A 21,015-nucleotide genomic window follows, 5' to 3' on the forward strand; every position below is an offset into this window, starting at 1 on the left:
ACTGCAGTAGCACAAGGCAGTTAGTGTTGTCTAAATACTAATTTAAGAACAGATAATTTTGCAATCACAATTTCAGTGGCAAAGAAGATAAATAAGTATTAATTTGCTGCAGTGAATGTAGTGTAATGAAGCTTAACCTATTATTATTATTAAGCATTTTCTTGATTAAATATGAAGTATAGAATAGAAAATTTAGAAATATAAATTTATATATTTACATTTTATTTGCAGCAAAGTCTATATACTTGTTTATTTGAATTTTTTACAAACAAATAAGTGAATGCAGTTTTTTTTTGGGGGGGGAGGGGAGAAATTGTTTGCAGTTAATTTTTAACAGCAGTTGTGTGATCCTTTTTTTATTTATTTATTGGATCTTGTCTGAAATATTTTATCTTGTACTAAACTAACTTTTGAAAATAGAGGATTAATGTTTCTTCAGCAAATGGTGTGAATTAAAAAATAGTTTTAAATGCTTCCTTTTATTTGATAAAACTGCATACATTATGTAACAAAATGAACCTGTGGGTTTTGGTAGGCCATGAGTGTTTATCCATATGTATATATATAGAGAGAGAGAGTCAAAAAGTAAGAAATTTATGTTTCAACAGGACCAGTGCTAGATTTTTTGCCACTCTGTGTGGTCTCCATGGCTCTTAAATTTTGCCATGCTCTATGTCCCCAAATATGAAAAATTTGCTGCCTGATGCAGTCGTTCTGGCTTCAGACCTGGATTTTAGCAGTTCCTTATTTACATTTTCTTTTTGTTGATTGCCCAGGAGAAAAATATTTCAGGTTATGTTACTGTTCTTGACATTTCCTCATTCTTAGCAGTTTCTTAGAGAGTACTTGAATAGGAATTCAGTATATGGTTATGCCTTAGTAACCATCGTGCCTTCAATTCTATTATTATTTATCTATTTTTAATACCAAATGATATATCTTCCAATTTTTAAGTGTAACTAAATTGGTTGAAGTTGTGAATTATGTTATTTCTAAAATAAAAAGTTCATTTACTGTTTTATAAGTTAACACGTTATCTTAAATGAAAGGTTTATTTACTATTTATAAATTAACATGAAAAATAAGCATTAAGTATTTTTGGTAGATCAAATATGTAAAACTGGATTTATCAAGAAAAAAATTATTTTATTAAGGTAAGCAATTTAAGATTTTTGTTTTATTAATGCATTTATAGAATAGTGTCCTTCCTTTCATTTCAGGTAAATCAGATGGGCATTTAATGGCCTCTGTACCTGCTGGAAATTCAGAGCAAGAAACTTCTTCAGAAAATAACTTTAATGAATTTGTGATGTTAAGGGATAAATTTAGAGATATATGTGAATTATACACGGAACATACTATTGACAAAGAAGGGTTAGGCACATTAGTGGATAAGATGAGTGAACAACCTATATTTTTTCTTGCTACTCCTATTGATGAAATGAATGATTTTTTATTTCCCTCAAAGCAAACTGAATCTTACAGTGCAAAAAATGAAAATAAAGAAGAAGTGCCACCACAAGTTTGTTATGATAGCTCAGATTCTGAGGATTTAACAAATATTCATGAAGATGAAACTAAAGATAAAATTTATACACTTGCTACTGAGCAGACTATTAATTCACTTATATCTGAGTATAAGAAACGTAAAAACCAACATTCCATGCCTTCTAAAATGAAAGAAAAGCTTTCACGAAAATGTAGCTCTTCTGCCAAAAGAAATTCATCAAACAGTTCTCTCCCTGGAGAGATTGCTACCCAAAGACGTAATTCTATAATGAAAGTATGTATTTATTTTTGACCATATTTATAATTTTCAGTTTATTGCTTTAAATAAAATCTAAAGTTTATATCAAGAAGCATGTGAAGGAGTAAAAATGTATCGTACTCTAAATAGAAATCACTGGCCTGCTAAGCAGTCTGAGTCAACAGAAACTTTTAGTTTGTATAGTTATGCATTTGATTGACAGTGTGGGTGCAATCATATTACATGGCAATGCAATGGATAGTTAAAGATCAATGGGCATTGAGTTTGCCTTGTTTCCTGTGTTTGGTCATCTGGTTAAGTTTTGTGGTTTCTCAAGATAAATACAAATGAAACAATACAAAAACATGAGAAAATTTCGTTTAAAGAGTCATCTAATTTTATTCTATGGATTTTTTTTTTTTTTTTTTTTTTTTTTTTTTTTTTTTTTTGTAATCTCTCCAATAGTTGGAAAATTCCTTTTTTTAAGAAAATTTATTCATGAAGAAGTTGTCAGTTGTCAGGATGCTGTATGACAGTCTCCAAAGAAATTAACTCTAGGCCATTCAGAGAATTTTGAAATGACCTGAAGTGATGAAAATCTGAGGAGCCAAGGTTTGGAAAATATGGAGGTTGACATAAAACGTCTCAGCCATACTTCAAGTCTTTATCTGACACTCATGTGGGGCCTTCTTATGGTGGAAGATAACACCTCAAGGCTTGGCCCGTTCTGAATGTTATGCTTTGATTTTGGTTTTTGAAACTGTCATTTGAGAACAGTATTTTTTGGAATTTATTTTCTGATATGGTGGCAACAATTCATACTATGCATTTCATCTGTATTTCTACCATACATAAAGCATTATGTTTTGGGATGCAGTTCATGTGGCTTACCACAACTTTTTTTTTTGGGGGGGGGGAGAGTGGAACATTCCTCCATAGTGTCTATTTCTTATCTCCAATAATTAGACATTTTAAAAAAAGAGCTTCTTTATTTGATTTCAGCAAAGAATCACATGCCAAAATTAGAGTAGCATATTGTGTTCTGTTAAAGTATAGGGTATTGATATACTGCTGTGGCTTACATATCTAGTGTTCTAACAGTCGTGTTTTCGGATATTTAATTTCTGAGAATCCTTATAGCATGGATATTTAAAAATAGCTTTTTTTAATAGGTTAGACAGATAATTTGTAGCGAATTGTCATCTGGAGTGGGCATCATCTTTAAGGGCTGAAATTTCCACTCTTAAACTTCTCCAGCCATTTTTGGACTTTGTCTTCAGAAACAACACTTTGTTCACATACAATCCTGAGCAATCTGAATAGAATTTTTCTCGTGTTTGAAATAAAAGAGCATAACATGTTGAAAAGGAATTTTTCAGTCCTCCATTCTTAGCACTGCACTGAAGAAAATGTTATGTCACAACATATGCCAGAATTATGCAGTGTGAGCTGAAAAAACCAAATTTACACATTTACTTAAATTAAAGTGTGTCTTTATCAACAGTATTAAAATAATCATAAGAAAATTTGCCTTGATTTGAAAAAACACAGAAGCTTCTGGATGACTAAATAGTACTTGTATATCTTACATAGTTATTTGTCCAGACAAAAGTGGCAATAAATTAAAATGAGTTATATGGCACCATAAACAATCTGATGTTCCTTTGTTTGATGAGGATTATTTCCTTTTTGTAATTCTATTATGCAACTACACTACGAAAAGTTGTATTCAAAGGCTGTTACTGATTCAGAATTACTGTGGAAACTATGCAGATTCTTGGTCAAAGTTTCTGTATGTAAATTTTCATTGTGCTTCGAAATTTATCAGCAACTCATAGACTCACTCTTTATTTTAATATACTGCTATGTTCCTTTTGAAAGTTAAATAGCTCGAATATTTTAATTGTGTAATATTGATATATTTATTTATTTTATGTGGTTGGTTAGACAAGTTGGAAATAAGTATTTTCTTTTTAATGATTTAAATAAAAAAGATACTTTTGATTCTTGGATAAATGTTCAGCAGAACTCTAAATATCTTTTCAGAATTCTTCAGATTCCCTTCATTGCACTCCTAGTTTGTTTTCTGAGAAGAAAATTCTTTTCAGAACTATCTTAGCATATCAGCTAGCTGTAGTTAAAAAGAAAAATATTTTTCTTTTCCCATTGTTTTACTTGTCTCATTTTCTACAGTATTAGCTTCATTTTGAAAAGAATTTATACATGTATTTAAGAAATATTACATGTGTAGATTTTTGTGTTGTGCAGTCAAATTATAGAAAATTGTAATTAAGTTCTACATCTTGTTTTAAGTATATTGGGTTTTTTTGGACTATATAATTCTTTACATTTATTTGCAAACTCCTAGGGCCTAATTATTGCCCAAAATCATGGTATAATATTGTTCAATCATTATAATCTTGTTTTTACTGTTGATTAGAAGGTGAGCTGTGTAGTCAGTTGGAATTGCATATAAATTTAGTGTAAACACTTGTTTGCCCTATCAAAGAAATTATTTTTATTCATCAGTCAAAATATCTGGGAGAGGGGAAATTAAATCGAAATAAATTTTGTGGTAAAATATTTTAAGAGTTTATATTGATTTTTATTATGTGGGAATTTTTATTAAATTTCTTGAATTTTCAGCTTTCAAGTTTGTCATCTCACAACTTTGATGTCAGTTACTTTTTTCAGTTGCATTCTCATCTTTTATTTTAGCGATACAGAATTCAGAGGCTATCAAAGTTGTGCTGAATATAAAAACATGAAAAATTATTATTTTATCATCCTTCTGGGAGCATATACAGGAGGGGAGAAGATATTGTTTATACATATGTATATGTTAATTTTTCACAGTTGAGATTTGCAGTGGAGTTAATAATTGTGATGGTGTCTGTACTGACGGTGCATGGGCAGTGATGTGTGAGAATATTAGATTCTTATCAAAGATTAAAGCTAATGAATATAAGCAACTCATAATGAGATCTCCTCCAGTTTGATATGGATTTTCATAACAAACAAACAAACAAACAAAAAAACAAAAAAACAAAAACAAAAAAAAAACTGAATTCTTAACTGTTGTTTATTTTTAAATATTTGCAAAAATATGAATTTGGATTACTAAACCTTATTGCTGCATGCAGAAGTTTAGTAAAAGCAGAAGCAAAAGTACAAAGTTTATGAAATTTATTACAGCTGAATGATGAAATGGTTATATTTTTAAGTGATTAGAATTTTATTTTTTCACAATGAATTTCTGCTTTTAAAATTGCATTATTATTAGATATTTTTGAAAAACTAGATGATGTAAACATTTCACTTCAAGTAAGTAAGTGAAAATATAATATTAAAAGTTTTGTTAAAAAAAGTGAACATATTGGAAAATAGACTGGAAAATGTATCTTTAACCCTTTGCACTTGAGGGGTGCCTCTCAGGCACCACTGCATGTGATGCGATAACTCGAGCGGTGCCTGAGAGGCACCATTCAAATCGATGTGTTTATTTGTGTTTGACCTAAGGAATGTCGCTTGAGAGATCTACTTGGCCTTTTGTAGGTCATATTACAAGGTGTCTGAATAGCTATAAGGATGTCTTATCTCAAATAAAGGTTGTCTTTGCAATGCTTATGTGATTAAATGTTTAATCTCAAAAATACTTGCAACCACGGGTAGGACTCTGTCTTCGACATCAGTTCGAACTCAACCTTCTTGCCGATCGCAGTATTTCTTTCAAAGTTACTGAGCCCAATAAGTATGGAACACGATGAAGAAGTTACTTCTAGCGAAGATGAGTTTTAATTTTTCGGCAATAACGAACGAAATTACATCACTACATAGACAGCTTGCCCATGAGAACGAAGACGGAAGTGATAAAGATAGTGACGACGTTAGAGGAGCAAGAAGACGAAAAATCCGAATAATCGATAGTGAATCTGGAATCCAAAGTGATTGTACAGAAGAGACTGAACCTTCAGAATGGACAGTGTGCACAGAAAAGCGCCTCGAACGCAAAGGATTAAAAATGTTAACAGTTATAGAAGCTTTTATAACTGAATGTAATGTATCCAAATATTTAATTTGAAAAGTTAAAAATGATCATTTAAATTGTCTGGAGATACAAATGCAAAATACGTTCAGGTAAATTTTGATGTTGGAAAAAAATTGGGTTCATAACTCAACTGAAAAAAACTGATATCAAGCACTTATCATTAAACTATGAAAAAGAATTTACTGAGTTATTGAGTAAAACTGTTTTTAAATTTGGGTTTTCCTAAAAGTCTTCAATGGAATTTTTGGTTGGAGGTTAGGATAACATTTATAATATTTTCTGAAATGCCCTCAATATTCATGAGAAGCACTATTTTTAGCATTAACATTTATAAAACCAAAAATATGATCATTGTGCAAAATGTTGAAGAAGCTATACACCTTGTGGTATCAAATATGCATCCAAGATTTGAGTCTATACAAAAAAAAAGGGGGGGAAGCTGACCTAGGTCATAAGTATAAATATTTGGCTTTGTCTTTAATATATGGCATAATTATATTCCTATGTATACCAAAGAATTATTTTCAAATAAATATTTGGCTTTGTCTTTAATATATGGCATAATTATATTCCTATGTATACTGAAGAATTATTTTCAAATAAATTTTCATTATTACCTATTATGAGCAAATGTTTTAATTCATTGTCATAGTTTATATGCCTTTATATTTAAGGTAGCTGAAATAGTTGTTTGGATAAAAAGAGTTACAAGTATTTGCAAAACTGTGTTTCTAGGGTTTTTAAGTGATCTATAATAATTTGCGCAAATTTAAAGTTTTACAATTATTATTTTTTATGCTTTTAAAATTGTCAATAGTTGAAAAAAATTCAAATGAATTGTTTTCTTTTAAGTCTAGTGATAAGTTGCTTGATGTAGTTGCTTATTTCAAAAATTTTGTTGGTGACAGTGTTGTTTAACAAAGGAATTTTCCACATATTTACTTCCTGGAAGTATTTCTACCATTTTAATAGCAGCAAGTAATAAGATATCTTATATGGGTTTTTATTTTTAGTAATCAAATATGAAACTTCCTATGATGTAAGTAAATATTTTTTGCTAACAGTTGTAAATTTCTCAAAATACAGTTTTTCTTTTTTGGAAATTTTAACAGTCATTCCAAATATTGACATGTATTGAATTTTGGTTTATTAATAATTATTTTTTGAAAAATGCTTGGATTCAAGATACCTTTTGGTTTCATAATTTTCATAACCAAAACATTATTACAATTTTTTTTAAAAACAGGTTGTGCATTATCATCACAGTTGTTGAAAGTAAAGCCAAATTAGAGAAATTAGAGCTCATCTAATGACCTTATTAAAAACAAATATAATTTTCATCTATTAATTAATGTCAATAAAAATTAATTGAATTTTAATTAATTGTATTTAAAAAATAAAAGTATACTGGTAGTACTATATGCTAAAAAATTGCTTTTGAAGGGGGCGAGAGTAAAGTGGTCTACAGAACATTGTAATTTATAAAAGTGGTCCGAACTTTTAAGAATTTAAGAAGCACTGTTTTGCTGTATCCAATGTATACATTTTATCCAGTTAAGTACTTAAAATCTTACTTATCGAGTACTTATCCAGTTGTTAATCATTATAATTTTTTTACCTTTTTGGAAGATTTTAAAGAAACCTTGCAATTTTAGCTCTGTAATTTGTAAAGCTTTGGCATGTAAAGCTTGACTTGTAAACCTTTTTGACTTCTAAAGAAATCTTTGTAATTTTTAGCCCCAAGGGGTGTTAGCCCCAAAGGGCTATTAATCTCGAAACAGCATTTTACCTTGAAGCACTAAAAGCATTGAATCACCTTTCGAATTTTTGCCTCCAAATATTATTGACCTGTTGGTTTAGATTGCATTATATTTAATGAAATTAAATAATGAAGGATCTACTTAAATGTATATATGTTTCTCGCATTGTGAAAAAACAATAATACCTAGAGCCATCAATTTTGAGTAATGTAGTCCTCTACCTGAATATCAGCATGTAGAAGCCCAAATTTTTAAATTCATTTTATTATCTATTTCACATTTTGTAAAATTTTAACAAATTTTTAATTAAAATATTCAATGATTTCAGAACGAGCAAAGTCAGCACTGTATGGAATAAAACATTTTTATCTCCAACATACAAGACCATCTATCAGAAATTCTAAAATTATGTTTTTAAATATTTTTAGCCCAAATGCTCTTGAAACGTGTATGTGTAAAGGAAAAAATGTCCCTTTGCGCATAATATAAAATCTGGAAACTTTCAGATTTTTTTTAAAATTTTTATATTGAACTGAATTTTATATGAACTGAAATTTAATACTGAATTTTTTCCCAAAGATTTTGAATTGAAATTAATTTTGTTAAAGTTCTAATAAGCCCTTAAGATACTTTTATTCCACTTGTCTATCAGTGATGTTTCCATTATATCATTTGCTTTCTTGTATGCGTTCATATGAAATGCTAGGATTCTTTTCTGACTTTCTGGAACTTAAATTCATACACTTTTAAAAATAAAAGTTTTCAGTTGAGGATGCATTAGGAATTTGAAAATATTTTTTTTTGATGCTGACACTGTTAAGTGTTTATTCATGAATAAAATTTATTTTTTGCATGAAACATTTTATAAAAATTGCAATTTCACTAGTGATCCATGGTGATTCACTGGTGATCCTATTTACTTTAGCTTCATCATTTTAGAATTGCATTTTGCATGAATATAAGAAACATTCACGTTTGAGTTGTAAAATCTTTACACACATCTTAATTTTGAAAAGAATGTAAATTCTGAGAACTAGAAGAATGAAAACCTGAATCTAAGATAATATGTAGTAATAAAGAAGTTTTAATCACTTCAAGAAATATGCAAATCCAAGATTTTTTTTGCTAATTTTTTAATTGTAAAATGTTCTTTTTATAAGTTTTCTTTTGACCCAAATTTATATGAAAAATGTTGAGAATGCTGTAAGAACATAAGAAATAGGAGTTAAATTGGTGATGTCTGATAAAAACTTAAATGATAGAAAGTATGTTCATTTTCATCATTTATATTTTACTAACAATAAATAATAGGGGAATATTAGTTATTATTTATGAGAACATTTTAATTAAAAATGAAATATAAACCAGAAAGGATAATTATTCAGTGAGCTGAAAATTCATTTTGGTCTTTTCTGCAAGATTATCTATGCATATATTAGTGACAGAAAGTTTTATCAAAATATGGAAATTTACATATTTGTTTGTAAATATCAGCACAAAATTGTTTCAAGAGTCTATAGCCACATTTCAAGACTATCACTAAAGCGCAATATTATTTATATGATTTGTTAGCATTTTACAGAAGAATGTTAATAAAACAGTTCAGTTTTTGTATTTTGAGGTTTTGAATGAAATCATTTTTGCCTTTGAAACCACTAACTATCAGCTACTTTTATAAATTTATATTAAGTGCATATTTTCATTTTCACCATCTTTTACATTTGATTTTATAATGGAAAGTGGTAGACACTGTTCTTCCTGTTATGTCATGGTATCAAACTCCAGGTATAACTGTTGCAAATAACTTTTATTTGTGATTATATTTCCCCATTTGTATTTACAACATGTGTGGCAACACGCTTTTTATATTTTTTCTCTTGGCAACATTTTTTTAGTTGTTGTCACTGTTTTACTTTATCATGTAGAATTTACTGTACTTGTGCCATTTTGTGTTTCAATATATGTTAATTTGGATGAATCTCTGCTTATTTATTTGTCTCCATTCCTAACGTTAGACTTCATCAGGTTATGGGTACCAGCATGATATAACTGTGTGGGGAAATTTATGAGCGAAGTGGAGATAAACATTACCGGCAGTTCGTAAGCCTAACACGGCAGTTCTTAAGCCTTACGTGAGTCGGCAAATTAGTTCGCAAAAATGGAAACTGCAAAGATATTGGTTCAGCTGTTATGCGGAAAAAGTGATTGGCCTATTTGGAAAGATAGAATTAAGTTCGTATTAAATTATCACGAAAACGCTTTAGAAGTCGTGCAAGGAAAACTGAAAAAGCCAGAGGAGCCTGATCATGCGGCCGCCGAAAAGATTCGAAAGAGATTTAGAGATGATATGAAGGTTTTTAATAAAGCAAATAATTGCGCTATGATGGTTCTTACGAACTCCATGACTGAAGACACTTTACAAAAGGTAATGAGATTTGACAGTGCAAGAGACATTTGGCTGGAACTTCACAAAGTATTCGAAGATTCGTCCGATAACCAACTTTATAACATATGTTTACAGTTCTTCAAATTCAGTTCGTCAAATGATGATAATGGCAGCTCATTTGTCAAAATTGAAAAATCTATGGAATGAACTGAACAGTGGGCTTGAAAATAAGGAAGAAAACAGACTGCCAGAAATGCTGTTGATTTGTAAAATATTGGATACTCTTTCCCCCAGTTATCATACTTTCAAATCAAGTTGGTTACTTCTTAGTGATGAAAAGAGAACTTTAGATGAATTAACCACACAATTGTGCACCCATGAAAGAGAATTAAGGAAAGATCCAAATTTTTTAGAAACTTTAGATCAGGAAGCATTGATAGCAAATCCGGAATTTAAGCGGAAATCATCTATTAACAAGAAAAACAATGGCAAGTGTAATTATTGCCACCAGAGAGGACATTGGATCAGAACATGCAAGAAATGGATAGCTGATGGAAAACCGCCGAAACCCAGTCCACATATAGGGCCAAACAAGGGAAGTAAAAACAGTATTCCTGCAAATATGACACTTCTAGCTGTAGATGATACAATATTTTCTGCAGAAACGAATTCTGATGATTGGTTTATTGATAATGGGGCCTCGAAGCATGTCGTCAATAACAGGCACTACTTTATAGACTTCAAAAGATTTAAGCTTCCTCATAGCATCACTGTGGCAAATGGAAAGTCATTACCAGCAATTGGAAAAGGCACCATCAAGATAATGACCATTGTAAATGGGATGAATCAAATCAAAAATCTTGAAAATGTCTGGTATGTTCCAGAAATAAGTAAAAATCTATTTTCTGTGTTAGCATCTCAAGATAGAAATCAAAACAGTGTATTTGAATCAACATTTAAGGAGTGCTATTTAAAAATAGATGGTGAAATAGTGCTGCATGGAACAAGAAATGCTGGCAGGGGTCTCTTCAAAGCCGTGATGAAGACCTTAGTTCCTGAAACTCACATTGACATCAACATGACTGAGAATAATGAATCAACTCTCCAACTTTATCATGAATGATGGGGTCACCAAGATAAAAAGCATGTAAAGGCCATTGTAGAGAAAGAGTTGAATATTAAGATTAAGTATGATATGAAATTATGTGAAGCTTGTGTATACGGAAAATCCCACCGTTTAAAGTTTGGAACCAGGAAAGCGGTTACAAAAGCTGGAGAATTGTTCTCGACAGATATTTGTGGGCCATTTGATCAGTCATTTAGGAAATACCGTTACTTTGCAATCTTCAAAGATGCCTACACCAAATTTCGATACTGTTTTTTCTTAAAGCACAAATCAGAAGTAAAAGATGTGCTTGAAAATTTCATAGCTCATGCTAAGAACTTAGGGCATACGGTTAAAGAAATACTCAGTGACAATGGTGGAGAATTTGACAACCAAGCTGTTCGCAAGATCTTGAACAAGCATGGAATCTCCCAGAGGCTCACAGCTCCATATACACCAGAACAAAATGGCAGTGCTGAACGAGAGAACAGAACAGTCCTAGAAATGGCCAGAACTTTCAAATACTCGAATGAGGAAGTGGACTTTCCAGCTTTCCTATGGGCAGAGTTCGTCAGTACTTCAATTTATATATTGAATAGGACAGGCAAGTCTTCAGTTCCTAATTCAAGCACTTATGAATTATGGATGGGAAAGAAACCCAGAATAAAACACATGCGCATCATTGGATTGACTTGCTATACTCATATCCCAGTTCAGAAGAGGAGAAAGATGGACAAAAGGGCAACTAAAGGCTATCTCCTTGGGTATGATGGAGATGAAAGGTACCGCATTTACATCAAAGAAACCAGTACAGTAATCTGTTCCCGAGATGTCATATTTGAAGAGAAACCTTCCATGACTGGAAACATTATAACATTGCACCCACAACAAGTTTCTGGAAGAAATTCATCTCAAGATGATGAAGTTGAAAATAAAGTAATAGACGAAGGCCCTCAACAGGAAAAGAAGGAGGTGGAGGATATACCAGAAAAGGAGACTCGACCCAGAAGACAAATTTCAGCGCCTAAGTGGACAAAGGATTATATCGTGGAAAATTCAGAGATTTATGAAGAAAATCCTCCAGAAATAAATGGAATTACAAGTGGAATGCAGTGCAGCTGACAATCTGAGAAACAGAAATATGAAGGCTCAACACCCAAGAAAGTTTTTTAGAATGATCCTGAAACTTTAGAAGAGGCATTAACTAGTCCAGATGCAGAAAAATGGAAGTTAGCCATGGAAGAAGAGTTGGAAAATTTAAAACAAAATGAAACTTGGGACATAGTGCCTAGGCCAGAGGGAAGGAAAGTTGTGAAATGTAAGTGGGTCTTCAAGAGAAAACTTGGCAAAGATGGACAAGTGGAAAGATATAAAGCTCGTTTAGTTGCTCGTGGCTACACCCAAGTCGAAGGAATTGACTACAAAGAGACGTTTTCTCCTGTAATAAAAACAAAATCAATTAGAACTTTATTAGCATTCTCAGTTGAGCAAGACTGGCAGGTTCATCAACTTGATATTACTGCAGCCTATTTAAATGGAAGACTGAGTGAGATAATTTTCATGGAACAGCCACCCGTGAGTCTGCATGAGAAAACACAGAAAAGTTTGCTTGCTAAAGAGAAGTCTTTATGGACTTCATCAGTCTGGGAGAGAATGGAATATGTGCCTCGATAAATTTCTGAAATCAACGAGCCTAACAAGATCCAGAGCAGATCCTTGTGTTTACTTCAATAAAGAAAAGAAGTTAATTGTAGATGTGTATGTAGATGATCTTCTTGTAATGTCCAGCAAAGAATTCATCATTCAGGAATTTAAGGATAATATTGCAGCTACATTTAAAATCAAGGACTTGGGAGAAATACATCACCTTCTTTCAATTAGAATAAGCAGAAGGGAAGATAGCTGTGTGACTCTTGACCAAAGTGTCTATGCTAGTGAACTCTTGGAAACAACCAATATGCAAGATGCTAAAGGAGCATCAACACCATTAGATCCAGGTATGAAATATACAACAGCCACTAAGGATAACATGTTGAATGCTGAAGGAGCATTAAAATATAGGCAGGCTGTTGGAGGGCTCTTGTACCTAGCAGGAGGAACAAGGCCAGATTTAGCTTTTGCTACTACTTACATGAGCCAATTCAATAAGTGCCCAAGCAAGGAACATTGGGCTGGTGTACAACATATCCTTCGTTACCTAAAACAGACCAAGGAATTAAAGCTGACTTTCCAAAAGACAGGAAAGAATTTGGAAGTGTTTTGTGATTCTGATTGGGCTGGTGATAAGATTGACAGACGATCATTTAGTGGCTATGTGGTGCTACTAGCAGGTGGAGCTGTCTCATGGTGCAGTAAGAAACAACAGACGACTGCATTGTCAACAGTTGAAGCTGAGTACCTCTCAATGTGCCACGCAGCCAAGGAAGTACTGTGGTTCCAAAATTTTTTTAAAGAAATTGTGGGAGAACATTTTTTAAACTTTCCACAAAGCATATTTGTTGATAATCAGGGTGCCATTTCTTTAGCCAAAAACCATGTCACTTCAGAGCGTAACAAACATATTGAACTCTGGCATTTTTTCTTGAGAGAAAAGGTTGAAGAGAAGTTGTTAAACTTTACGTATGTGCCTTCCAGTTCAAATGCAGCAGACATGTTCACAAAGAGTGTGCAAAAGAAAGCCTTGTTCAATCAAAGGTTCTGTGTAGGACTGAGGGAAATTTAATCAAGGGGGAGTGTTGCAAATAACTTTTATTTGTGATTATATTTCCCCATTTGTATTTTACAACATGTGTGGCAACACACTTTTTATATTTTTTCTCTTGGCAACGTTTTTTTAGTTGTTGTCACTGTTTTACTTTATCATGTAGAATTTACTGTACTTGTGCCATTTTGTGTTTCAATATATGTTAATTTGGATGAATCTCTGCTTATTTATTTGTCTCCATTCCTAACGTTAGACTTCTTTAATAACAGAGTATAAATTTTAATGAAAAATAGCCACCAACAGATAGTAGTTGAATGGTGAAAAAGTGATCATTTTAAAATCACCTATAAATGGGTTAGAGATCTCTGTTCATTATCAAGAACTATCTTTATAATGCTGGAGTATTACTTAGCTAGGTTTTCATGAGGCAAGAATAAAGGGCAAGAATAAGATGGGCAAGAAGATTTCAAAGGGCAAGAATAAGATGGGGCAAGGAACATTAAAGTCTTAAATTTAGTATATGATCTTTTCACTGACAAGTTTAAATTATTCTCTTTGAAACTGATGCATCTATTATCTTATATTGGTTTGAGATCTATTCAGTAATTTTATATCTTATGTGAAGCATGGAAAAGGACATGTGAGGATTTAGAGATGTTTCTGTACTTGTGAAATATGTTATTTGTTAGAGATAAAAGGTTGTGTGGATATAGTAGCTTTTCAGAGAATAAAAGAAGACTCTGTTGCTTTTACTTCCTCAGTTATTGGATGTATGATAGAAATAGAATTACTAGAAAATATTATGGTTTGTTAATTTAATTTTAGTGGCTAGGATTACCCATAATATATCATCCTAACTCATCAAGAACTCTTTGAAGATCATAGGACAATAAAAATGAAATAGTCTAATCAGTTGTTAGATTTTAACTTGATTTAGCATTTACTAGAAGTATTAGATAAGATGACAGTGGGACTTAAAAAGAGCAAGCAAAGGTGAAATTCTTTAAAAATTACAATAGCAGTCAACTGCTATTCATCAAATCTTCTGAAGATCTAACCTCCATGCCTCAATATTGTCAAACTGTAATTCATGTAAACGGTTTTGTGACTGAATACTAATTCAGCAAAAAATTGTTTAACTTATCTGTTTTTGTAAGATGTATTATTTTTTAATACTTTAATAACATATATGCATACTGATAATATTTTGTTTGATTGCAAACGGATATAAATTTCAAAATATGCACATTATGGTAATCTAATTTGTTAATTCCATTTTTTTCCATTAGTTTATGTGTGAAAATCGTAGCATTTAATTTTTTTCTCAAAAGTAAAGTTCTAGAAATATTTTTTTAGTTTTTCTATGCATGTGTACTTTTTTCTTTCTTTGTTTTCTTTGTGTGTGGGGGGGGATTAAAAATTAGCAATTTAATAAAGAGACTTGAAAGAAATAACATAAATGTTTTAAGGTCATTTTGTTAAAAATTAAATTTAAACTTTTCTGTAAGAAAATAATATTCTAAAAAACTTCTTTTTCATAGGATGGAGAGGCACATCTTCAGGTTTTTAAGCAACTGATCCAGTCTGTTTTAGACCTGCATCAGTCTCTTGCCAATGAACAATTCAAAGCATTTTTGCCAGTATTTTTTCCTGGTATTCAGTTTTTAGTAGCTTATGCTTCAGACAGGGAACTTCGATTAGCAATATCTGAGTGGTTACAGAGACTTGCTGTGTGTTGTAATTTTCACGTATGACTTGAAGGAAATGTAGAAATCTCATTGGAAAGTGATCTTTTTAATGTTTTATTTGTGGATGTAGGTTTTATTACTATGTGATGCTTTTTATTGAAGGATATTGATTTTTATGAATAGAGTCATTGGAATGTGTCTAATGCTATACAAACATGTAACATTGTATGTCCAGTATTTTATTTGCAGTTATCAATGTTGCTTTCATTACACATCAGATTGCTAAGCTTAAACTGAAGTATATTGTTTAAAATTTTAATAGATGTGGTCATGTTAACGAATCGAATGAAACATCTTTTTTTTAAATCTAATTTGTATGTGTTTTGTTATCGAGCCTATTTCAGTTCATTATGTTATTTTTGTGGTAAATTACATTGAATTTCATTTCACTGAATACAAGTTAAAAGTACACAAACTCTAAACAAGCCACAAAATAGAGCTTTCAATTTTATTATGTTTGATTTTAATACACAGCAAAAGATACCTAGTCAAAAATTTTTTAATGTAATAGAATTTTCCTTTGTGTGTGTGTGTGTGGTTTTTTTTTTTTTTTTTTTTTTTTTCCCTTGTGTGTGTGTGTGGGAAGAAGGGGCTGATTGTTTTTATCTTTTAATTACGATGATCAGAAAAATTTAATATTTTTTTTCTTAATGTGGTGTCAGAAATCAGTGATATAAATTATGTGAAAATTCAGCTAGATACAACAAGTGTGGTAATTCTGCAAAAGGCTGATAACATGTAACTGTAGATTACAGAAAAAAAAAGTTATAAATTCATTCATAACTGGAAGTTTCCAATAGATTGTTATATTATATTATAACAATTATATAATATAATATTGTAATATTATACAAATTGTTCCTGATATATTATTTTATGATGATTATGGGTTATATATATATAAATTATGTATGCACGATATGGGCACCATGTGTTGAGAAGCAATATTGAACCATGACTATCTTTAACAATGTCCTAAGAAATTTTATTCTTTTTCTAGTAAAACAAACTTGTATTAAATCTTTTCAGTTAGTGGTAGTAACATGCAAAAAAACAACAGATCAACATTGTTTACAATTAAGTTATAGTTTTACCATTTAAGGTATTTCATCTCAATATGTTTAATGTTTTAAAAAAACAGCTGGAGTAAAAAACTTAGTATTTGAATATGAAATCTATTCCCAGTCTTTAATGGCAAAGCATAATTCTGTGGGAATATGAGAAAGAACAGAGAAAGAAAATTCTAAATGAAGTGCTAATAGTAAAGCTATTATTTCTCTTGTAATCGATTTTTATTTTATGTATCAAGTTTTTTGTTTTTGAGGAGATTTTTTTTAATAAGAATCTCAATGCATGTTTGTTTTTAAATTCCCATGAAATTGCACTGCATATCTTCCATGAAATTATCAAGCATATGTATTAGTAATTTCCAGATTATTAAAATAAACTAAACTAAATTAAATGATAAAATTTTTATGTGATATTTTTAGGTATACGAATTCTTGTTAGCATACTTACATGAATATTTGTTAACTCTGTTGTGAGTACTTTTTATTTGCACTAAATAGTGTCTAATAATACATTCTAAAAATCTTTGAAATTGTGTATCTAGTGTAGTAACATTCTGATTCATATAACATGACCTTGCCCCAAATCAAAGCTTAAATATTAGGTTATTTTTTTATTACTTTATTTTTTATATCAATGTTTCTAGTTATATGCTTTTGATGTTTAATATATATATAATTGCTTCCATGACCTGCCTTATAGCCCAAGAAACCCAACAGAACAGCTCAAGACTAGCCTATGCCAGGATAGTCACGAATGGCTTTCAAATGTAAATAATATCATTTCATATACGAGAATATTTACAGCTTTTACACTACAATAGATTGTCAGGTATTATAAAAGAAAAAAATAATTTAAATAATTATAAAAGAATAAAAATAGTAAGCCAGAATAGTCCATGCTGGATATTATAAAATAATTAAAACAATTATCTTGAGGAATATACAATAGATTAATGTCAGGTATTATAAAAGAGTGTAATTACTATTCCAGTCAATAAGCCATAATGGGCCATGCCTGATATTATAAAATAGTCACAGTGAGCATTGTCAGTAGCTGCATTAACATTTGGATGGCAGTAAAGTTTCAAAAGTTTTCATTGAAAAAGAGAGGAAGTAGGATGCTACTTCATTCCTATTTCAGTTGGCATTGCAAATGGAAACCTGCTCATCTGAAACTTTGTAATGGATGGGTGGATTTTCTTCACATTATCCTAAAATGTTTTGCATATTGATATATTGTTTATATATTTCTTAAAGTATGTTTTAAGAAATATTCAAAATTTGTATTTGGGCTGTTTTGTCAGGCTGTTTTAGATAAAGGCTATTTGGGCTGTTTCTTCAGGACTGTTTGTCTTGGGCTAATTTGATGTATGTGGTGCTGTGTAAAAGCTGTATATATTCACATATATTATTAAACAATAATTATTTACAAGCCACTTTTTTTCAGGGCTATTTTGGCATGGGCTATTTAAATCTTGAGCTGTTCTATCAGAGCACTTATGGCTTGAGCTATTTTGATGAGGTATCAATGAGGAATCAGTTGCTTGGTATCTTATTCAGTTAGATAAATATGCACTTTTATAATGACACAATAAAATGATACAATGTGGTTGAAAAATTTTTTAATATATTTAAAGGAATTCAAACTAAAACACTGAAACTAAACAATGAAGCTTTCAAACTAAAACATATGATACATAGCTGTTAATTGGGGTGTGCAGTAGAAACAAAATTAGAGAATTCATTAGTATCTACTACATAATCATAGTCAGAATTAATGATAATACTACTATCATTTTTGTCAAAATCTGAGTAAAATATTTTTGACAGTTTTGCAAAAGTAATAATTAAATCAATCTAGATGTGTATTGGCATTATGCCATTTTTATGTTTCCGATTTGCATTCAAAATAAGAGATACATTCTTTTATTAGTAATATTTTCCCAATGATTGATCATTTATTTTGGTTCTTCAATACACATATAGTTGATCTTAAATTAATTTTTCTCAAAGTAAATGCCTTTTATTTTCATATATGCGTATATTTAGTTATGTTTAATACTTACATATTGCATTTTAGTTTTTGTGTTAATATAACAAGAATTTCTATTCTATTAACGTTTCTTAAAAAAAAAAAAAAAAAAAAAAATTGTTATTTCATTGAAGAATATTATTCTGATACAGATAGTAATTCTAAGGCTGTCTTATTAAAGGATATAGGTGTGTAGGATGATATAATTTTTAAAGAACTCATGTACAGTATAATATTTTTGTTAATTTACTATTAAGTATTTTTTTTTACCTAAGGGTGAAAAAACAAACTTTCTGAGAGCTGAAACTTACTTCATCATGCCATAATTATTATAATTAATATAAATGTAATATTTAGAGGTAGAAGAAATCCTAAATTTTCTCAAATCTGTATTCTCATAGGTTTGCAAGCTTTTCAAATCTCAGATCTTTTCTCACACAATAAAAACAGGAAAGAAATAACCTGTACTTGACATTAAAAGTTTTGATGACTCAAAATTTGAAATCTCCATTTAATGAAAAATAAATTTAAGAATGCAGTTTTTAAAAATACACCTGTGTTTATTAAAAAGATGCAAACGAAGTTTAATCAACCCTTACACATAAATAAAATTCTTGAACATGAGGTTCATTAAAACAGTTGAAACTCGAGTTTCATTTCTGCAACATGATTTGGCAAAAAATATTTTCGTAACAGTTCATTTTTACTTCCTTGTACGAAGTAAAAAGGAAGTATTGTAATCGCGAAAAGTTTCAGGCAGCATATTTCAACGAAAATATTCATTTTTGACCGCTATCGAATGCAATTTAACGATGTTTTTGTGTGACATCTATACATAAGGACAGAATAAAAGCCTCTTTTCCACAATATATAATATAACTGCATTAAAATGAATTCTGAAGATAATTAATTTTGTGATGTCCGTACGTATCTCGCATAAACATTGAAATTTTGTATATAGGACTGCTATGACATGTAGATGTGCATCTCGTATTTTGGTTGCAATCGGCCGCACCAAACGTATATAAATATATATTCACTCTGTTACCCAGCTCAGTGATCTCAGTTTCTTTACTCTTATAAGTTTGTAAATTGTGCATTTTTTGCTTTAAAAATAATTGAATTATGTTGTTTTTATCTTCCGGTTAAGGTTTTTATGACGGTTAAGGCTTTAGGTTATTACCATTTCTAACCATGAGATTCGGTCGAAATCTTGCTCCCAAGCGGAACTCGTTTGCGCGCATTGTGAAGCACGACTCGATTCCGAGCTGAACTCGTTCATAACCATCAAAGGGTTAATGAGTGCTCCTGTTAGACATCAATAAAGCTAATCAGCCTTTATGAAGATGAGTTACAAAGTTTTCTAGGTTAAGATTCAAAGTATTCAAATGGTGAAAAAAGGACGAATTTTTGCATCTAAAAAGATTTGAAAATTCAAATGTCCTATCCCTAAGTACTTTGAAAATGCTGCTGTTGTAAATAAAATTATTATATTTTCAGAATTTCTTTTATGTTAAAATGAATAAATAATTTATTTGTTCTGTGGAAAAAAAAATTAAAAGCATTTATTAAAATAGATATTTATAATCTTGTTGTTGCTAAGTGTCTGAAAAATATCTGCTACTTTTTCAAAAAGGATATAGTTAAATAATGCATCCCTATGAAAGTATTCTTGTATCGCTTCACTTCCCTTAAAATGATTTTATCTGTATTTAAAAATATGTCAAATTTTTACTTTACAGTATGATACGAATATTTATGTGAAATTTCATCATTTTTGGTGACAAAGTGCATTTTCTAGTCAGATTGACATCAGACAGAAGCAATGACATAATAAATAATCTTGCTTTTTCTTTAAACTTCATGTACTTTTGTTTGAAGAGAACGAAGGGTACGACGCATTTATGTTCTTTATATCTATTTTATATTAGTAGTCTTGTCACTCACATATCGTAGTATGTGCTATCATTCTTCAATCCTTGTCATTTTTTTATTTAAAGTTATCAAAAATTTGTCTATTTAAATTATTTATGTATGAGATAGAGGCAAAATATGAAATAAAATTATATTTTTCTTGGAAATTGTTTATTTTTTTTAATGAAGCTTTATTACTCGTACAAAATTGTCCCATAGACTGCTTTTTAATCTTTCATAATTATGCCCTGAAATAAACATGTGTTATTTTAAAATGGAAGGTCCGGCAAAAGTAACGCATAGTTTTATGTAGTGTAGTCATATGAAACAGAGGCGGCTCCAAGCATAGGCAGCATAAACGTTATTTTTTTATTCACCTAAAAAAAATTGACACGTTAGGTTATATTGCCGCTATCACTATGGCTTTGAAAATCCTAATATGCATGCATTATGTTATAATAGATTCTGAATCGCTTTCAAACGAAATATGTCAGTGACATT

General features: G+C 30.4%; 1 protein-coding gene across 5 annotated transcripts in view; it reads left to right on the forward strand.

Moving 5' to 3' along the window:
- The window catches only part of LOC118200518 (brefeldin A-inhibited guanine nucleotide-exchange protein 3), a 153,913-nt gene extending 133,232 nt beyond the window's left edge, over positions 1-20,681 (forward strand). For 4 of the 5 annotated variants that reach the window (XM_085813898.1, XM_085813899.1, XM_085813900.1 and 1 more), the window contains 2 exons: positions 1,221-1,783; positions 15,292-20,681. In XM_085813898.1, the coding sequence (XP_085670024.1) occupies positions 1,221-1,783; positions 15,292-15,504 (776 nt within the window). In that variant the 3' untranslated portion in view covers positions 15,505-20,681. Of the gene's footprint in view, positions 1-1,220; positions 1,784-15,291 lie in introns of those variants that run through there. The other variant, XM_085813901.1, reaches the window with a different exon arrangement.
- Positions 20,682-21,015: the final 334 nt, after the last annotated feature.

The sequence above is a fragment of the Stegodyphus dumicola genome, chromosome 3, assembly GCF_044657685.1.
Source record: "Stegodyphus dumicola isolate Sdum_Otavi_A_Nest chromosome 3, ASM4465768v1".
NCBI lineage: Eukaryota > Metazoa > Arthropoda > Arachnida > Araneae > Eresidae > Stegodyphus > Stegodyphus dumicola.